At 45.1% G+C, this 21,322-nt stretch overlaps 1 protein-coding gene across 2 annotated transcripts; it reads left to right on the top strand.

Annotated features, from left to right (window-relative positions):
• Window positions 1–11,556: 11,556 nt before the first annotated feature.
• LOC128763772 (FH2 domain-containing protein 1-like) lies at window positions 11,557–20,757 on the top strand. Of its 2 annotated transcripts, none has more exons than XM_053872931.1 (12): window positions 11,557–11,683; window positions 13,422–13,852; window positions 14,545–14,606; window positions 15,647–15,749; window positions 17,442–17,527; window positions 17,597–17,697; window positions 17,765–17,835; window positions 17,909–18,016; window positions 18,088–18,158; window positions 18,610–18,727; window positions 18,807–18,971; window positions 19,029–20,757. In XM_053872931.1, the coding sequence occupies exons 2-12, from the start codon at window positions 13,499–13,501 to the stop codon at window positions 20,049–20,051; spliced, it is 2,262 nt and encodes a 753-aa protein (XP_053728906.1). In that variant the 5' UTR covers window positions 11,557–11,683; window positions 13,422–13,498; the 3' UTR covers window positions 20,052–20,757. The 2 variants fall into 2 exon arrangements, with proteins under 2 accessions (XP_053728906.1, XP_053728907.1); XM_053872932.1 differs by lacking the exon at window positions 11,557–11,683 and adding an exon at window positions 13,189–13,336.
• The last annotated feature ends 565 nt before the right edge of the window (window positions 20,758–21,322 follow it).

The raw sequence follows: 21,322 nt of genomic DNA, 5'->3' as shown, positions 1-21,322 counted from the left end.
TTCTTTGGAGCACAACATACATGGTGGCAGATCTCCTCAATGGTCTGCCCTGAAAAGCAATGTCCTCTATTGACTGATGGTTGTCACGCTTCACTAGGTGAACATAGTGTTCTAATAACTGAGATTCGTCTTGGTCTGGAGACCGGTTTCAGACCACATTTTTTGGGTTTCGGTCCTGTCTCGGCCTCAAACGCACCGGGAAAGAGAAATCAGAGGAAGCAGTCATAATTGGTAAAAGAAGAATTCTGTTTTTTTGTTCAGTTTTGTTTTGTATATTTATCAGGGGGCACAAAGTGATCCACAAGAGGTCCACGGTGGGCGCATGTTTCTGTTCCTAACTAAACAGGAGGATACCCAAACACCAATAAGGACTGTTAACTGTCCTGACTGGTGCTGACACCTGAGTGTGTGTGTTTGTGTGTGTGTGTGCCCGCAACCCTTCGACTCCTTGGTCTTGTCTCGGTCTCGACCTCCAAATGTCTTGGTCTTGTCTCAGTCTCGATACTCTTCAGTCTCGATAATGTCTTGGTCTCGGTTGGTGTGGTCTTGACTAAAAACCCTACAGGAACAATAGAAAGCTCAACCTCAGTGAACTACATCTCAGTGTAGCGGTTCAAAAACTCCAGCACTGGGGAGAACCCTGACTTATTACAGTGGAAAGTAGTCAAAAGGACTCTTCTCCAGGTCCAGGTTTTATCACGCACACCAGGAAACATCGACGATTGCTACGTGTCTGCGAAGGTTCCACGCCTGACCGGCGGCTGAACCGGAGCGGCACACGAACTCTCACATCAGCGTGGATATCGGAGGATTTATTTCCTTGGCCGGACTCTGAAAGTCGAAGTTATTTTTTCATGACAATTGCACGAGAATTTTGAACATCAAAGTGGAATATTCCACAGATGTGAACAGGCACATCCAAGTCCGGATCCGTCATCGGATATTATCGGAGCCACTCATAACAAACGCAACAAAGCCTGTCAATTAAGTCCATTATGTCTAAAAATAATTGTTCCTCCTGAGCAACAAAACATGGCTGCGGAAGAGCGATGAGGTGGGAAGAGACGGGCGATAAATCTGGAATATTATTTATCATATTTCAACTCTGTGAGCCCAGATGTTCCAGTCCACATGTGTTCTGGTTCTGCTTTGCACAAACACTATAATCAGTCTGCCAGGCCATGACTAAAAATACCCACAAGGTCTCACATCGCGAATAGACGGTAGGCGCGAGACGCACACAGTCCATCACCACATCCTCTCATTCACCTTCCACCACTCGCTATTCAACTCCCTGACTGATCATCCTTGACCCCCGATGGTTGACAGTCCAGGATTATTGATCTGGACGGTGCTCAAGAGCGGCAGGCAGAAGTCAAGTATATAGTTTTAAAGCTTGCTGACTCATCAGGATGAATCAAAGGAAACATTTCAGGCTCCAGAGTGTTAGCTTGAGGCTTAATTCACCACATACTGCAACAGTACTGCTTCCTTATAGGGCCATTTCCTCCAGTGAGTCACCAAGTCAAGAGAGCATGTTGCTCACTTGAGAGTGGAGACTTAATCCGCGCACTAGTGGAAAAGGTTTGTTCGCACGAAGTGAGATTAAACTGACTGATTCACACATGAAGTCAATGTTGAGGTTTGACTACATGCAACAAACTGTTGCTCTGCAATGTGGACACACAGGATGTGACATGACTTGAAAATGATAACAGAGAGGGGGAACTCAACAAGAAGAAGAAGTGAAATGAGGGTGGGGAGTGTCATTTTGATGGCCAGAAACAAGCGACTTCAGGTGCAAGTAATGTTCCCAAGTCATGTATGGAGAGCTCTGGCTCATCTCAGATAAAGACCTTTGATCTTGATAAACAGTCGAAAAGAGCCTGCTGATCGAGTTCAAGGTGAAAATTGATGGACATCGAGGAGGACATTGAAGGGGGGGCAAGTCCGACCCAACTTCAAATAATGGGGGGAGATTGATTCACAAGTACTTGGTCAACAAGGATTATATATAGTAGATGCCAGCAGATGCTTATTTTTTAATTTTAATTTTAATTTTTATTCAATGTCTGGCACCGTAGCACTTGGCAGCCCAGCAATGCATACGACAGTTACGGCAGCGTATACATATATATATATATATATATATATATATATATATAGCGAGCATCTTCAATAAATAGACCGAAGATTTGAAACTGGAGTAAGTCCCAGCTGCTTGGGGTGAGAGGCAGGCACCAGCACAAAGAGATCCATTAACCCCTTGTGTTTTTGGAGCATAGAAGAAAACTAGGAAAAAAGAGTAATGGATCACTGTTCTACTTGTATTTTGGTTTGAATAAATTCATCGTTTGTGTGCTGCACCAGCTCACGCAGTTCTAAACAGACTTCATGAACTGACGTGCGTATCGCCAACAGCATTATCCAACTTCATAGCATCCTATTTTCAAACTGCATCTCGCAGTTTTCCGTTCCCATTTTAATTTTCAGTGAAATTTAAATCCACCTCAAACATCAAGGAGGAAAAAAACATCATCCTCATATTTAAAAAATAGTGATTGAACTGTTTCATGAACTCTCCCTCCTCATTTAAATATCTCCCTATACATACACCATGTCAAAGAACTGCTTAATAATTCAAACACTCCGCTCACATAAAGAAATCATGAAATATTCATCTGTGATAGGAACAGTGACTACATTTGAAGAGCAGGAGTCTAACTAATGTTCCTCCACCACATGTACATGCTGCTCGGCACTCGACCGAATCACGCGTACAGTGGGTTGTTGACATGAAAACGAAGGTTCCCGTTGTGTGTCAATGTCAGATAGCTCAAGTTGAAGCGCACGACTGCCGTGCTAACACGCGGACGCTGCAGACAGATGCGTCTTCAGTGGCTCCTCGCTGAGTCTAACACTGTGTTTATTGTCATCAATTCAATAAATGTCAAAACTCCCCGCTTTTTGCTCTGTCTCACAAAACCATCGTCGAAAACAACAAAGAGTTCACCGGCAGGCTACTTCACTTCGGTCTGCTTCCGTTGTCATGCTCGCTGAACGTGGGCCAGAGGAGGGGAAGAGGACGCGGCGCTCGAGGGAAAGAATAACAAGGTGTAATATCACCAAAATGTTTTTCTAATCCCCGCGGGGAGTCTGCCGTAGCGGAAGAGCCTCTGTGGACCGGCCCAGGTCTGGTATGGACATCACATCCACTGCATTAATATGAAGTGGCTCCTGAGGTGTCCTCTGGTGTCACTGTTCCCCGGGGAAATTTGCTTCTTTAGATCCAGGCTAATTATTTGTCATGAATTTTGCTATTTGAAAACAAGGAAGTCTACGACCAAGTGGAGTGATTTGATATGGAAACAAAATCTAAAATAAAATGTATATGATATCGACTAAGTAAATTTTTTGTATTCTTAATTTGAAACATCAGTGGATAAAGACATGCAGCAACGTCCAGGACTTGAAGGATCATATGACAACTGCATGACTCCAGTTGGTTGTTGGTCACTCTCGCAGTGCCACGCCTCCATCACATGACCAGCAGGCTGTCGTGTCATTGGCTGAATCCACTGTATTTTATTTAATGTATTTTTTTGCATGGAAATTTTGTAACATTTTATTTTCAGCACCAAATTTAATTTACATTGAGTCTTTTTTTTATTCCATTTTCAGAAAATTCACTCTGTTAATGCTCAGAATTCAAAGCTTAACAAAAACTATATACATGTAATAACAATCAAAGCACTTAAATAATTCAAAGTCTGGTGAGACAGATTTGTTCCCACAGCGATGCAGTTGCATGATGAACAGGGAGGTGGGTAGAGATGCAGGGAGTGGAGGTCATGTTTTAGGTTTGTCATCCAGAGTGATGGACAGAGATGGAAAGTGGTGAAGAAGAGAGTGCGGGCAGGGTGGGTGACGTAGACTGAGAAGCCACAAGGATGAAAGCAGAGCGTCATAAGACAGCAGGGGTCACTGCCATGATGATGCGGAGGAAGCAGAACAAAAACCTTAGCATGGTAGCTCTACTGGACGTTGGCTCCACCAAACTATCCACATTCTCTGACACATTACCTTTCGTCCTTCTATTTCTCAGTGAAATTCTGAGCCGACGTTCCTTGTATCACTATATCATCTGCTCTCAAAAATAAGAGACTCCAGCCTTTAAAAACAGAGTATCATCTTATTATCACGACCATTGTAGCCATACAGAGACGCTTTAAATTGATAGAAGAGCTGTGGGTCGAGGACCCCTGGCGGCTAATGGCCTCTCTGCTGAGAGTCAGAGTTGTGGATGGAAAATGAAGACAGACTATTACTCACGTTCAACCGAGACAATGAAGTCAAAGCTGTATTCACGTCCTTCGCTTCAGCTGAATATCACACATCAAAGTATAACTTGGGGCAGGAGTGCCTCGGATGCCGCACGCTAACTTTGGGATATGAAGAGGTTCAGACTCCATTTAGAAGACACATGTGTCGAACCCTGACAGTCCACAGACCAGAGGGATTTCCTGGGGCACTAAACCGGGTGCAACTCAAACCCCAAAGTTTAATTGCTCCCGCGAAATGATCCGTCCCAGCGTGAAGGGAATCCGAACTTCACTGCAGACCGCATTCACATCTGGCCCGAATCCTGGCCGTGTCAGGGGCGCGGGCATCCGCCAGCAGCTGCCATCAAACACTCCCAGATGTGCTCGACAGGGCGGGCGTCTCTGCGCTTGTGAGGCGTGGGCCATCTTTGATCATCGGCCGTGTTATCAAGACCACGGCCCGACACAGTCGACGGAAGCACCCAAACCTCACGGAGAGCGCTGCGGTGAGAAAAGTGTCTTCAGCTGCGGCAGAGGGACCTTCTGGAAGCCACCGGCGTCTCCGGCGGGGCTCGGCGGGGCTACTGGTAACCCAGGCTGCTCTGATGTTGACACGCAGTGTCTTGAGTGAGAGGAGAGTGTCTGTTAACTCAGGCCTGAAGGACTTAACACAAGCTACACTGCAGAGTTTGTCGACAAACAATAACCATCTCTGGTTGGTTCAACATCTGCAAGCTATTGCCGACAAGCAAACAGGCCCACGTTATTTCGATTTGTTTTGACACAAGTACACATGAGCGATGCATTAGCGACTCTAGCTATGTTGAACAAATGATCTGTTAAATAAGCAGCTCGGCAGCTGATTGTTATTGAAAACACGGCTATAAAATAGAGCTGAACAACCAGTTGCAGTCGCATTTTGTTTGGGTTTTATTCACTTGCCAAAAACACAATCACATATGGGCTACGGTTTATGGTTAGCTTCCTGAATGTAGCCATTAGCTCAATAATGTTATATGACGTTAGCATGTTTTCTTTGCTAAAAGCATTTTCATCTTGAGGTATCATGGAACAGTATCGCAGGGTCGATGAAACAGCATCTTAATTTTCACAGGCCACTAGATGGCGCTGTTGGTTTTGAAATGATGTGAGGTTTCAATGAATTAGGTGTTCAAGTGAAAATCTGATAATCAAGACACTGTTTCATGAAACCTCATTGACATCAAATACGAACAGGAATACGACAAAAAACAATAACGGGCACAGAATCATCAGCAACATCTATTCCTACCACACAACACATCAATACATTGACATTGAGAAAGTGGATTTTTGCGTCCTATAGTGACGCAGAAAGTTAGCCTCATTGATGCATTAGACTTTCAATTGAAGCACGTTTGGCCTTGTACAGCATATCCTGACGCCGTGGGCAGCGTGTTGCGTAAAAAAAAGACGGAGGTTAGGGTTGGCCATGGGAGGGAATATGGTTTGACTCGTACATTTCTGCTTCTGGAATGGAACCATTTTCTACACTGAAGTGACTCCGAATATTCATCTGAGAAACAATGAAGACGCCTGTATCAACATCACGTTTCCACCTCGTCGCTACAGGGTTCTGCGTCTAAACTAAGGATGTTAGCATGGTTGCCTCAGAATACTCCGGTTTCCTCCCACAGTCCTCACCAGTAATTGATAGTTCACACTTTAATGTGTTCAAGAGAATACAGATGAGGGAGTTAAAACACAGCTCCGACATCATTGCTAATGGCTAGCCTTGCTAGCGGAGCAGTTGAAACAGTCTTAAATCATTTTCTAGCATAAATATGTGTCTTTAGATATGTATTCACAGCAGTGTCTGTCATCTTTTCAAAACTTCACCCTCATTTCGATCGATATCAAGACAGTATTTCTATCTTTATTTCTAGCTAAGTAGCTAGCTACGGCAATTTGAAACAGAGCCGCAAATGAAAAGTTAATATTGCTGATATAATTGACAGTTTTATCGCACAGAAGGTGAATCAAAGGCCGGCTGCCCTCGCACACATGGTCCTCTTCATCGTGTTTATTTAGTTTTTTTCAATTAAAACTATGCAGATTGGCCGTCTGCTGACAGTCTGCGACCGCACTCCCTTTGAAATGAAGAACATCCTGCTGCCGGTAACGCCGTCCCGACCGTCCCGGGCTGAGCTGCGACAGGCTTTGTACGCCCACTATTATGATTCACTGGGATGGTTTTTAAGGAAGCGGTGGACACCAGGCCAGATCTTCAAAAATAAACATGGAATTTATGGAGCGGAAAGGGCTTCACACAGCCATGGCAACCCAGCTTCCCTTCTGGAAGAGTACTTTGGAAACTAAATTTACAGTCTAGCTGATGTTTTCCCTCCGAACAACTCTGGCCTGAAGCTCACACCAATAAAGAAATTATAAGAACGTTTGAAGAGCGGCAGGTGGATTATGTCGTGTGCAGTGCTGTGACCACAGTAATTTTATTTCTGTCCACCTCATGTCTCTCCATGAGTCGCACCTCTACTCTTTGTTGTCCTCAGCTTCTTCTTTTCTCCATGTTCTTGGTCCAACCTTCGCCTCTCCACATGTCCAAACCATCTGCCCTCTTTGTCTCTCTGCGAACTTTGTCACCCAACTGCTCCAACCTTCACCTAGGAACACTGACGTCAAGTGACTGTCACCAATACAATTGTGGGCGCTGGACATTCTTTGTGTTGCTGCGGTTCCTCACTGCAGCAGAACCTGCTTTGTTCTACACACAGAGTCAGGTACATACTGTATATAAAAATACTCTTTGTTGTTGCCGTGACTATATTTGTAAAAAAAAAAAAAAAAAAAAAAGTTTGATGACTGTTATTAAGACTGTCTGTGCATTCATTAATCAGTTGAATGAAGAACAGGGTGTCCCAAAAATGACATATGACATAAACTGTTCAATTTCATTGCGCTTGACTTCCTAGTTTTCAAGCTTGTTGCTTTCAAAATGATGTGAAATTTCACAGGACACCAAAGCTCTTCAAAGTTCTCTGTAATAGATAACAAGTACAGACAAGTATTTCACATTCCTTTTCAGCATTAAAACAAGAAATATTGGCAGGTAGATGAGGTTTCATCTAACAGTGTCTCAATTCAGCGGCACTGTCTGCTGGATAATGTCAGGGTTTGAAGCACTAGATCAATGAAACAACACACAGTTCCTAAACCAACAGCGCCATCTGATGGCCTCAGAAAATGAGGACACTGTTTCACCAACCCTGCAATACTGCTCCATAACACCTCATCTACCCATCACTACATTTTATCACTATGTGTTGTCACCCAGAGTCGAGTGTAAACTGAGCTGCATTCATGTGAGAGTCAAAGCACTGTACAAGAAACTGTGTCATGTGACAATGACAGCATGTAACATCACTACGCAGTTCGGCGCTCAGTTTTCCTCATTAAATGACACTTCAAATGACCATTTTGAAAGACATTTTCACTGCACATGAAGCATTTCTATCCACAAAAAGATGAGCCAACATGTTTACAGTGAAGCATATGGTTCATAGCTGACAGTACAGACAAGTTTGTGGGCGGGTGAACAGCAACATTCGAGTCCTGGTCATCAAATGAACAATATGGTCCAGTACTCCTGTCACCATGGAGCAAGAAGACCCACAAAAAGTGAGGTCCACCACAGCAGGTTTCACAATGCAGACAGCCGTTTCACGGCGGAAGTCCCTGCTGAGCCAAGTCGGAGTCAAGTGAGTCATAGAACAGTGATGAAGGTGAGATGGAGCTTATATCCGTAAATCATAAACTGTAGCTGTTTCACCACAATATGCTTGTCGTGCGAATGAATGATGATTTCATGAGGCTTTGTAGCATATAAAATGTGAAACTCTAATCTCTGGCCTTTAAAGCTGACTAGCCAATGTTGAGGTTGGGGAACTTGTGTCGGCAATTTTAGGAAATTGGAGTCAAATATTTTGTGTGTTTCTGACCACTAACAACAGCACACTCTCTTTTTTACTGTCATCCGCAGTTATCCCTGGCATGCAGGCTCACGAGAGGCAACTATAGCTCCTGAGTCATGGTTGGTGCAGACCGTGTTTTTATCAGGTAAAATACTACCTCCACCCAGTTATGTGTTTAGTCTATCCAATGTTACAGAGCAATAAAGTTGTCAGGAGCAGTTGATAAAATTCCAGGTGTGGTAGGTCCTGGATGAGGGGAGCGGAGAGTGAGTGGGCTAGAGGTGTCAGAATGGTCTTCTGAGCCAACGTGTCGGACGACGTACGACATGAAGACTGGTCAAGACTGGTTTAGGACTTGCTGGACCAAAAGTTCTCGGGTCAAAAAAAGTTGCAAGGAACTCAACTCTGAAGGGCTTTATTTTGTTTAGGAAAGCAGTCGTAACAAAGAATACGTCTTTAATCGAGTAAAATCTGTGGAGTTCTGAGACGCTGCAGCTCAGTGAAGCCACACTGAATGGCATCATTGATGGCTGTAAATGTTTCTCCATCCGATTGAATGGAGGCTGGAGAATCAATCTGCGCTTCAAAGAAACCCGTCTTTGTTAGACAGGTCCTCGTCACGACTCGCTGGAGCGGTGCCATGAGACCCGGTGCGAAATTTGAATAAAGAAGTTTCACAGTCAGCAACTGTCTTTCTCTCTTTCGCATGAGTAGACGTCGTCGTGGAGGGTTTTAAACGGCAGGCGCTTGATGCTTCCAACGGTCCGATAAGAGCGCGGAGACCACGAAAATCCAGCTGTGAGAACATTCAGACGATGAAAAGGTTTTTGACCTCTGACCCCTCGTCTTCCTGGATGATGGATCGGCCATTGCAATGAATAACTGACCAATTTCGGGATGTTCAAAGAGTCTTCCTGATGTTCCCCTTCATGGTTTCGGATATGATTTAACCAGCTTCTATCATCATGAGACAGTTTGAGACTCGCATCATGAGCCATGTTCCTGCGCTCAACCAACCAGGCGTCTGATTCCTGAGCTGATCTGTGCGTGTGGGAGTCTTGTGTGTTTGTCATCTGTCACCAAATAGAACTGAAACTGACGCTATGTTATCATTAATATTCCTATTTTGTCCAACGTACATCGCAGCTTCAGCTGGTGAGGAGGAACTGTGTTATACTGCCCTCTTCCGTCCGTTTCTGACGCAGCGAGACAAGGAACTTTGGTGAGGATAAATGCAGCGATCGCTTTCATCAGACTGCTTCTTCACATGACTCATATAGTTACATTTATTCAGTGTAAATTATAGCTAACCTGCAGCAAGATGTGTCCGAACTCGCCTGTTTCCTGGCAATACTGTTGACAAGATGTGTCAGATCAGATTTCTAGGTAGTAAATCACGAGTCACAGGATTTTATTACCGATTTTTTTAAAAATGAAAACTTTCCCATTTTTACGAGTTTTCTTTTTCATGTTTTTATTTATTTTTACAACACATTTTACACGATTTGTATTCTCATTTCATTTATTAACTCTTCATTTTTCAAATATTTTTAAACTCGTTTTTTACTGAAAACTGACGTTTTATCAGATGAAAACATACTTCTAATAACTATAAGAATTGTTGGAAAGAAAGAGTGATCGGATCATTTTTAAAAAATAAATTATTTAGTATTTACAATACAATACAATACAATAATTTGAATATAACAGTAAGTTGTTATGGTTGCTGAATGATGAATCTGCTTCAGATTTAAATAGATTTCATGTGGTTTAAAAGTGGATAATAAGGAGGTCAAGATCATAAAACCATAAAATACTTTCATTTTAGATGGTTTTAATTCTCTGAACCTCAGTCCTCAAACCACAGAATCTACAAAACGTAACCATATTTGCAGAATTATTTCAACATATTCATATCCAGCAATACAATCTCTTATCATTTGTTTCCCAATCAAGACGAAGCCCTATGATGAATTGAGGAAAACCATTTGGAAACAATGAATGAAAGTGGATGAAAAGTCATACTTCTTTGGTAATACATTTGAAAGCCATCTTCCCAAATGATGCAACGATCTTCTTGACAAGACCATCTTTGTTGATCATTTCACGTTGCATGGGAAGTTTCCTTCTGTGATTCATATTATTACAATATATTGAGGTCAAACAACACTTGTAACTGGCAGGTAAGGTGTGAAGTTATTATCCGGCGACTTGCAGAAGCTTGTTGTGCGAGCCACATCACCACTTTACAGAGAAGAGGTGACGACAATACGCTGACGTAAAGTAACATAAAGTAACATAATCGTTTCCTCAAACTGAACTGAACAACTTTCAACATTTCCCGATAATTGTGATTTATTGTTGCCCAGCATACACAGTAGCTTTTTCGACCCTTTACTTTCCTTATATATATATATATATATATATATATATATATATATATATATATATATATATATATAAATGAAATATTTAGTTCTTGTGTTCAGCAAATGATGAGGTTTTAATTTGAAGAATCTGGGGTTAAACATGAAACTTCAGATATAATGTTAAGTCAAATATAGTATCATATCTAAATACATTCCTTTTAGACATTTTGATTCCATTAACTGCCTTTCTTCTCATTTTCAGAAAAATGGATTCCATTAAATTCATCATTTGTTTTAGGATTTAAGATGAAAATAAAGATTTGAGTCGGGAAAATGAATCCTGCATGAAAAAGTACAACTTTGGCAAGAGATTTGAAAGTTGTGTTCTCAACTAAATACTTCGTTTACTGTACTTAGACACAAATGTGGAACTGAAATAAAAGTGAAAACAGTTTGGCTAATAATCAATATCTACTTCTTGGAAATGTGACTCAGAGAATAAGTTCAAGTGTTGCGTTCAAGTGTCTCTCCTTCTACGGGAATTTTTCATTTTCCACCAGTTTTCTGGACCGACAGTGAATCGCCCTGTACATTTAACAGTTCCCATATTTGCTACGGTGTAAGAGTAACATAAACGTGTAGGTGTATTTCCACGTTAATGTTCAACCACCGAATGGCGGCTCTATGACTCACATAGGCGGTAGTTCAGGGATCAACGTGTTTGATTCTTCCTGATGAAACGACAGAGAAAAGTCAGCCGCTTCGACTGAAAAAGAACAATTCAAGTGTCGACGTTTGATTGTCGACAAACACGTTTTTAAAGGGGTCGATCCTCAGCAGCCCGTCGGTCGATGGCGTCTATAACCCCGCCGGCTGACAGCGGGGTCCCGCAGGAAGGCGTGGGCCACTTCACTGGGCGTGTCGCCTCCGCGCAGGTCCCAGTCAGGACACGCTGACGGTCCGAACCGGCGCCAGTGAGCGGAGCGGAGCGGGCGCGCGAGCAGCATGGCGGACGTCAACAAACGTAAGTCAAGGAACGGAGCTGTCAACAATGCTAATTTGAGTTAAGAAACGAGGCAAAACGGCGACGTTTTTACTTTAAAAAATGCATCTAGTGGAAGTTCAAAATACGAAATAGAACCCTGAGTACAAAACCCACTGCTTAAAATGACTTATTTCCGCTGGTTTTTGATGAAAACACAAGTAAATTAGCATTTTATTAGCCTCGGCTGTGTATTAGCGTCGCTTGTTATTTTTATATGAAGGTGTCCATCCTTTCGCAAAACTACTGACCCCGAAGAAAGGTGTTCCGATTCGACACGCACGTCACGAGTACGAACCTGTGGAGTCATTTCTGTGAGAAGAGTTTTGGAGTGAACTTGGTTTTCTGAACCACACTCGGTGACAAGCTTTCACCTCCGCGTTTCCGCTTCCTTTTCTTGGTTTACCTGCTAAATCATAAAATGAAGCTGTTTCATGACAACACCCTTTGTTATATTGTAAACGAGTGAGGATTTCATACGTTTTTATGACTTAAATCAGACTGACCACTAGTAATGCTGACCTTTGAGCTGCTGACCTGTGACTGGTTTTTAATCCAGTTTGTTCGAGATCTGCTGTGTTTTGGTAGACAGAGGCAACATTCTGGGAATTGAAGCGTTTGTCTTTGAATCACTGGTTGACTGTCATCCGTTTATTCCCTGGACAGAGGTTTTGGGGTCCAGGAGTCTGTCCCTGTTGGCTACAGCCAACTTAGTGATGCATTTTTACATCACTAACTGTCTGAATTTAAGGCTCTTTTTGACGCTTGTTTGCAGAAGTGCAACTTCCCAGTTTACGTAGTAGAACACATTTAATGTTACGCTTTGGCCATGTTTTAACTGACCTGTATATTGTAACTTAAACATTTGTAACGGGCTTCATTGAATACATTTTACTTCATGTTGAACATGTATTTAAACTGATTCCAAAGTTAACATTGCGTAACTGTGAATTTCAAATCTTAATCACGACTACTTATGTCATAATACTGACTAATACGCTCTCAATTATACATCATTTCAACCCTTCTGACTCATATTTGCTTTTTAGTTTTTTTAATACTGATGTATCCTCTCATTTTGTCCTTTGCTGCCACTTTGTTCAGTTTGGCCTGCTTATCTTTAAGTATTATATACGTCACCCATTTAAGGATTGTCCCACCATGAAATGATGAAAGGCTTTGATTCATGTTTTAGACTTCATTACTACTGAGGCTTACACGTATAAAATCAGTGAATACATTTTCCAGTACGGAACGTTGTCCTGCCGCTGTTCAGCAGTTTTGTTCAGTAAGCTGAGCCTCTTTATTGTTGACACTGATGTTTCTCTCTTTCAATTCTTGCTCAAGGTCATTTAAACTCTAGACAAACTCAGGCGCGACTAACTTGATCTGTACTTTATCAGCCTAAACTACAAAATACTGTCCTGGGGTTGGTCTTCAGTGAGCTACCAGCGTAAAGTGGATTGCATTCGAAGCTGGAGCTCCGGTGAAATTGGTGGTTTCTGCTGCTTGAAAGCTTGAAGCAGATGAATTTCAGCCCCATTGTAACTCAGGAGTTCCACTCGGTCCATCTAAACTACAAGCGCTGTGCGTTCCAGTTTCACAAGACTGGCAGCAAAGCTAGACACAAATAAGGTTATTCAAATTTACATGATTCATAAAGATAAAATGTCGTCCAAAGTTTCTTTGTTGACTATTGCTGTTGTTGTTTCCTGTTTAGTTTGACTGAAGCGTCTGGATTTAAAATGTCTGACTGAGTCGTGATCTCGAACCCTCTGCGAGGATCGGGTCAAGAAGATGCAGCCAGGATGTACCCCGGCCCCGCCACCACCTCCCCCTCCACCGCCCCCGCCGCCTCCCCCTCCTCCTCCACCACCTCCAGCGCCAGGAATTCCGCCGCCGCCCCCTGGTCCCGGCTTCATGGGCAAGATGGAGCGTCGGCGCTCCAGGTTGCGCAACTTCAACTGGGAGACTATTCCCAAACACAGCGTCATCGGGAAGCACAACATTTGGACGGCAGATACGGCGGATGGGGAGTACGAGCTGGACACGGACCACATGGAGGAGCTCTTCAGTCACCAGCAGCAGATCAAAGCCCTCAACCGGCAGAGCGTCAAGGGTCTGCCGGCGAGTGCGGCGTCCGGCGAAATGGTGAGTCCTGCGCCTCTGTTGGTACTCGCTGCAGCCTCAGGGATGACAGGCACCTTTGATGCAACACTGCAGTGAGCTGGACCAGTTGATATTGAATAAATAAAAACTGTAGGCAGAGATAATGACACACCTGATAAGATAGTGCTGCATCTGCTGTTTGGATCCATGCTACTGCAGTGTTTTGGCTTGTCACCAGTTGTGAGGCCAAACAACTTAAAAAAATTCTGATTTTCAGTGTTCTATAATAAGTTAAGGAAATGTATTTAGATTCAATATATCAAGCCTTCAAACAGGTTTGAATTGAGGACATGTGATGTCTGTGTTTTCATTCCGGGTGACTAGACTGAAAATCCCACGCTTGTGTCCCGAAGGGTGGAGCGTCTCTATTGTCCATATGTTTGCCAAAGGCCGGCGGATCTGTTCTGTCCCTTCAGTATAGCTCAGAAACAGAGCTGTTACAAAACCCTGCCGCTGACCTCTGCTCCTTCACAAGCCCTTAAAGAGCATCACTGGTGTAAATCCATATCTCTGTCCTGAGCGTACAATCCAATCAAGGCAAATTCTTAACCTTTGGAGCGGCGAGCCTGTGTGTATACAGAGCCCAGGTATCTGTGAAGCCCCAAAAGTCAATGCCGGAGACATTCTTGAAAATATCTGCGCGACTGACGAGGTGATTGTGTCTCCGCTTCCAGGTGTCCATCCTCAGCTCCAAGAGGAGCATGAATATTGGGATTTTCCTCAAACAATTCAAGAGGTGAGTGAGTGACGTCAGCGCTGAAGTCGGCACACGATCGATGACCAGTCAGGGTTGGGGACGTGTTGCGACACGTCGGTTAGCCTGACACCGTTGCACAGACCCAACAGGTTCCCTCCCCGGTGACTGCTCAAGTCGCAGGTAATGCAAAACAGGAAACATTTTCATAAATAGAAACATGAAAAGTGCTCGAGGGTGTGAGCGTTAAGATACTTTTAAAGTGATGGGTTGTGATGTCACTTCCTGGTACCAACACTTGCATGTTAAATGTCATTGTAGCTACACTGTGATGGTGATTCTGAGAAGGAAAGGTGTTGACAACTGCTTCTGAAATGTTTCCCTATTTGAAACATCACTTGTGGTTGTTGAGATGATGATGATGAGGAGGAGGTTCTCTCAGCTATTGGGACTAGAGGAGCTAAAATAATAACTTCTCATGAGTGAGCCGACACAGGGTCTGATGGCCTTGACTCTTCCACGACTGTTAAATGAACGTTGACTGACAGGTGCCAAGTATGACAGGATTACCGTTACAGCATTACAGCATGTGTTTTAAATCACTTTAACAATCCACTGCCACATGCGCATTAAAAGTTACGCTCACCAAAATCCACATTCCTATTTTGGTGGTGACTTTTTCTTGTTTTCAATGGTTTGGTTTCACTGTCGGCAGCAACCCAGGCTAACAGAGAGAGTGATTTGAAAAACAGAGCAAACAGTCGTTCAGTTCGATGACAGTTTGCATCAAACACATGATATCAGTCTGTTGGTTTAAGATTCCGATCAGTGTAATACATTCCGGCGGCCCTTCTCTCCTCCCTCGGCAGACTTTGTTCCAAGCGCGTGCCTGTACTCTCTCAACGGACGCAAATCCATTCATCGCCACGGCATTCTTGTCTCGTGAATTAGAAAAGACAAACCACAGAACCACTTGAACGGGTCGAGGCCTGTCGGCGACAAACTTGCAGTCGTGGAATCCTACTCCAGAGTGACTCAACCAAACTTGAACCCTGCCCCTCTGTCGTGTGCTTTCTTCACAGGCCTGTAGCAGACATGATTCAGGACGTCCAGTCAGGACGCGGGCTGGGTTTCGGGTCGGGGAAGCTGAGGGAGTTGTGCAAGATGATGCCAGATGAGGGGGAGGTATGACGCAGCTCATAATCCATTTGAACAACTCAGTCCTAGTCATATCAGAGGTATCATAGGTGCCTAATGTCTTCTACACATCGCAGCAGTGTTTGGTATGTCATATCACCTTGACTGGCTATAGTATGACGGCCCCCTTATGGCATTACCTTGGTCCTATTCGTAACTTTATTCACTACCACAGCAGTAGTGTCTCCCCGACGCTTCCATGGCACGTCTCCAGGATGAGTGTGTCGAGCCTGGCAACAGCAAAAAGACAGCAAAGCCAGGGCGTCCACCCTGCCCTGTTAATCGCACCCTCCTTATTAGACAAACATGTGTGCCGTTCAGCCAGGCTCATGCACGGGCAGATCTCTGTGTTTGGACACGGGCAGCACCTTCCTTGCATCGCTTCATCTACGACGCTTGAGGTTGGCCATGGTTATTCTCTGAGAGCGCTTTGATCTTACGCAGAAGTCAAGGACAACAAGCTGCCACCGCCTCTTTCCAAGTCTCCAGGTCAAGCTGATGCTTCCATGCAGGTTGGAGATTGGGCAGGTGTCCGTACGGACCATTGCTTCTCAAACAGGGGTGCGCCACAGCTGGGCTGTAAGTCTGAGGAGTAAACAGTACACTCGTGAGAGTCAAACCACCAGAGAAGACGTGATGAAGGCCACATGAAGATGTGATATTATTGACGTTGGCAGAGTGAGACGGTGCTTAAGGCTGAATAAGGTCAAGGTCCTTACTTGCTGTTGATCAATAATGGAACTTTTACTTGGAGAAAGAGCCCTGTGCAAAAACCAAAAGTTATTTATTCAAGGCTTTTCAATTTCAGTCTTAAATAAAACATCTTAATAATAAATAAAATAAAAAGAGACTCTCTGTACAATATACAAGTCCCAGTTTATAGGCCCAAATCTTTGTGTTACGAAGTATATTATTTCTATTTTTTAAAGAGAATGCATTACTTTTTTCTATATTTTATTTAGTATACCTGTGCAAGTGCAAGTCACTCCAGAGTTCAAGTCACACCAGTCAAAAAATCTACGTAATGAAATCTGAGACCAAGAACAGACCTTTCATCTTGAAAGGCAAGCCTCAATAATAACTGTAGAATAAAGGTCATTAGGCTGAATTGGTGCACAGTAAGCTAATGTGAAACATGAATGGTAATTCAGGGTTTCTGCTACATGTAAATGGTTGCGGCGCCTCGCCACGACAACATCCGGATATCTGAAGGAACAGACAGTCTAGGTCTGACATGTTTACGCAGCACATTAACAGTCATTCAGGTGGTGTCGATCACATTTGCCTTTGCAACCTTTGCACAATTGACTTCTGAGTCTGACCTCCCACCCAGAAGCCCTTCAAATATCATCATGATTTCAGGGTGCCCAAAAGCACCCGGCTGTTGAGACTCACCTCTATATTCAAACCAGCTTTTGTGAGGTTGCACAGGGTTGCAGTCTGGAGATCTTTGGCTTCAGAGCTGTTGTTGTTCTGACTGAGGCCTTTCGGAGTCTCCAGCCATTAGTTATGTAAGACGCCTGCGCTGCGCTGATGATGAAATGACTGAGCCGAGGGTCAGCTATCTTGACCTGTGTGACACCGTCTGATCATTTTGTCTGTGTTTGCCTGTAATAAAAACACCACCCGACAGAGCATCAGGAGCTGTAACCTGTACGTCTTTTCTGTTCCATGCTGCAGACCAAACGGCTTGTCACGTTCAAGGGCGACGAGTCGGCGCTTCCTGACGCTGACTTGTTCATGTTGAAGCTGGTCAGCATCCCCAGGTTGGATTACGGTCATCTTTTCACGGTTCACGTTCCTGCCACTTGTGTTAAATCCGTTTGTTCCGCCAGCTACGAGGAGCGTCTCAACTGCCTGGTGCTGAAGGAGGAGTTCTTCCCGTTCATGGACGAGATGAGAGGCTTCATCAGAACTTTAACTGCTGCTGGAAATGGTATATTGACTCCCAAATATCCGGATTAAACGTGACGCGTCTGGTTAACCTGCATGTTTTCTTTTAGAGCTGTTGCATTCTGACAATCTCCACTCTGTGATCCGCCTGGTGCTAAAGACCGGCAACTACATGAACGCAGTGAGTGTTGAGTGATGTGAAAGTGTGGGATTATTTTAACAAGCCAGTGAAAGCCCACGCCTGCCGTCCTCAGGGCGGTTACGCTGGAGGTGCAGTCGGCTTCAGGATGACCTCACTGCTCAAGTTGGTGGACACCAAAGCAAACAAGCCCGGCATGAACCTCATGCATTACGTCGTGATGGCAAGTGACCCGTCTTGTTAATCCCAGTTCAGTGAAGAGTGAAGTTGTGACTGAAGTGATCTGCCACGCAGCAAGCTCAGAATGCTGGGGAGGACCTGCTGAAGTTTCCTGAGGAGCTCGCGCACATCGAAGCCGCAGCCAGGTACCAGTCCTGTCACTCTCACCATGACCTTCAGAGGGAAGGTGGTCGTAATGTTTTTGTAGATTTGTGTCTATTGGGCTTGTGTTTTAAATGTGAGTCAGTGTCACAATGCAGTGTCACTTTGGGATGTGTGATGTCATCAACAAGAGACAGCCTGGGTGTGTTTTCAGTAATGAATTCATGCCCTGGATTCATCTTTTTGTGAATAGAATATTGTCTGGTAAAAAAAAAAAATATTGTCGAACGTCCCAAAACTGCATTGCGTGACATCATCAGAAGGTGGCGCCCTCGACACATGTTGCTCTCACACTGGTCCAAACGCCTCAGATGACTCCCACACCAATATTGTTCAGCCTGACGCCCTCTAGCGGCCGATAATAGAATGCTGACTCTGTTCTCAAAAATCTCAACGACCGCCGTTCATTTCTAACGGTCTGTGATTGCATTTCAGGATTCATAAAAGCGACTTGGAGGCAGAGTTTGATCGTCAGGTGAGGCGAGTGAAAGACGCCACTGCTGACACGTTGAAGCAGGACGACCTGAAGGCCCAGATGGAGGACTTCCTCAAGGTGAGGTGGCAGGACAGAACCTGTTATCGTGGCAGCAGCAGCAGCGTCGCTCAAGTCGCCCACTCTTGTGTTTGGACAGGAGGCCGAGGTCTGTCTGGAAGAGATAGAGACGGACCTCCAGGAGCTGCAGTCCGTCAGTGACTCTGTGGCCGACTACTTCTGTGAGGACCCGGCCAAGTTCAGGATGGAAGAATGCTGCTCCATATTTCACTCTTTCTGCGAGCGCTTCATGAAAGCCATGCAGGTAGGCGACCGCTCACGCCTCTGAAGACTCCACCTGCTCAGATGTTTTTCCCTCTAGGAGAACAAGGCCAGGGAGATGGCGGAGATCAAGCGCAGGCACCGGGACCGGCTGCAGACGGCAGCCAAGAGGCGATCCACGGCCACGTGCTCCACCAGAGACAAGGAGATGGACGGCGTCGCTCTGGAGTCTATGCTGAAGAACTTCTTCACCGAGTCAAGCCGAGTCTCTCGAAGAAGACATGGGCGACCCTCCTCCACACACGGGAGCCCCAACAGAGGAAGCCCCAAAACCGGGAGCCTGACAGAGATAACCTCTCACGCCAACGTGAACGGACGCCATGGTTCGTTCAGGGCGAAGAAGCTGGGAGGAAAAGAGTGGACTTCTTCCGTGGAGCTGGCCGAGAACTCCATCAACAAAAACAAGCAGTCGAGTCAGCAGGACGGCAAAGTGGAGGAGATAAAAAACCCGGAGCCTCAGAGCGGTTCCAAACCAGTTCGGACTCCCAGGATTTCCTCCACTGGTAGAACCTTGTCCATCCCCAAAGAAAACGACGAGGAAGCCGTGCAGGACAACACTGAGGCTGAGGCCCAGAAGCTGCGGGAAGCCTCCAAGAAAGTTCTCAAGTTCCAGAACAGTCGCGGCAGCGTCTCCTCCGTGGAGTTCCCTCTGGATAATCCCAAATCCCCCGCCACGCACAGCCCGCCACCGGGGCACAGCGTGGAGGAGCAGCGCTACCCCGGGGACCCCACCAACGAGGAGCTGGTTCGCTTCCTCCTCAACCCTCCGCCATCGTCCAAACGCAACATGGGCCGCCGCTACACGCTGCCCACCAAGGTGCCGAAGACCGACGCCGAGGAAACCATGTGGGCTCAGCCACCTCCGAGAGACGCTGACGCTCTAGCGGAAGACGGACAGCACGGCGACTTTAAAGACTTGTCTCATAGGAGAAGCAGCCAGGGCGCCGGAACAACCGAGTCGGCGCCGCTGAAACCCGTCCACGAGCCAAAAGAGCAAAGCAGTCCTCGCAAGAACGCAGGGTTTTTTAGCTTTTTTAAACGGCTTGGTGATTTGAGCAAGTAGGACACCAGAGCGGAGATGTTTTTATAAGTGACTTCTCAAGTGATTTGACTTGATTGTGAATAAACTGTTGATTTGTTATGAAGTGATCTTAACAGAGGAGCAGAAGGCGAGACGGTAGGTTGAGTCTGTTGTTGTCGGGGAGTTGAAGCTGATGCTGGAAGGCGCAGGGTGAAGTGGATCTGAAGGGAAGTGTCAGGTAGCATGTTGCTAGAAGGGAACACTGGGAGGTCTCGGGCTGCACTAGTCAAGTGCTCGTTCCTGGTAAAGTCTACAAGCTCGTGCACCCTGAGAAAGTCATTCGGCGGCTCAAAAATGATGGTTCGCGTGTGCCACCACTAGAGGGCAGGGTTCGCCATGGATAGTGAAACGTGACTGGGCAGAGGGAAGTCGACATGAGATGCGTCCTACTTTATTTTTGATACAGTAATCTCTCATTATTGTCCTTATTTTTGCTGCTGTTTTTTGACGACTGACTCGGCCGTTGTGTCGATGGCTTTGAAAGCAGCCGGTGTGTGAGATCATTTGTGATCGTACAGTGAGGCGACGCTCTGAATGAAATTAAACTGAAGGCTGATTCTGGGGGGTCAACTTTGTGTTCAAGCTCTCTGACTGAAGCGTGACTTTTTACCCAATAAAAAATGATGATGTGTCTGCGTACGTGTGGAAGTTGTGACTCCCTGGAATGACGGCACGACCCGATTAAAGAGAAATCACACAGCGCCTGCGTCGGCTCCTCTGTTACCTGCAGCGATTGTGCTGCGCTGCTGCAGCCATCTTGACTGATCTAACGTGGAGGCAGTTTCCATGGCAACGCCACACTGCAGAAGGATGCCCACCCCCACACGACTATCTCCCCCACCATCTGCATCACTCCACATTCAAACACCATGACTCAGGCTTATACGCTGAACAGTCAGAACATTATGACCACCCCTCTAACACTGCACTGCCTACTTTACTGAGCACCAGTTTGCCGCTAATGTTCGATGCTTCCCTGCCACCTTCAAGAATATAATAAGACCTAAACATGTGACAAGCTTATGTTCAATATTTTGCATCTAAACTGTGCAGTTTTATCTTAACCAAGACTGCAGACGTAGCGACGAGTTAGCTAGCGATGTAGCGGCGGTGTCAAAGACGAGTCTTCATGATGTGTAGCGTCTATGTTGACATCCTCAAATTCATTCAAGAGCCACGGTAACAGGGGAACTGGGAGGCGGATTTGCCCACAAATGTTGGGGAACTGAGCACACATTACATTAAAAGAAAGG

Source organism: Synchiropus splendidus, chromosome 8 (genome assembly GCF_027744825.2).
Source record: "Synchiropus splendidus isolate RoL2022-P1 chromosome 8, RoL_Sspl_1.0, whole genome shotgun sequence".
Lineage (NCBI taxonomy): Eukaryota > Metazoa > Chordata > Actinopteri > Syngnathiformes > Callionymidae > Synchiropus > Synchiropus splendidus.
This window is presented reverse-complemented; position numbering and strand designations above follow the sequence as displayed.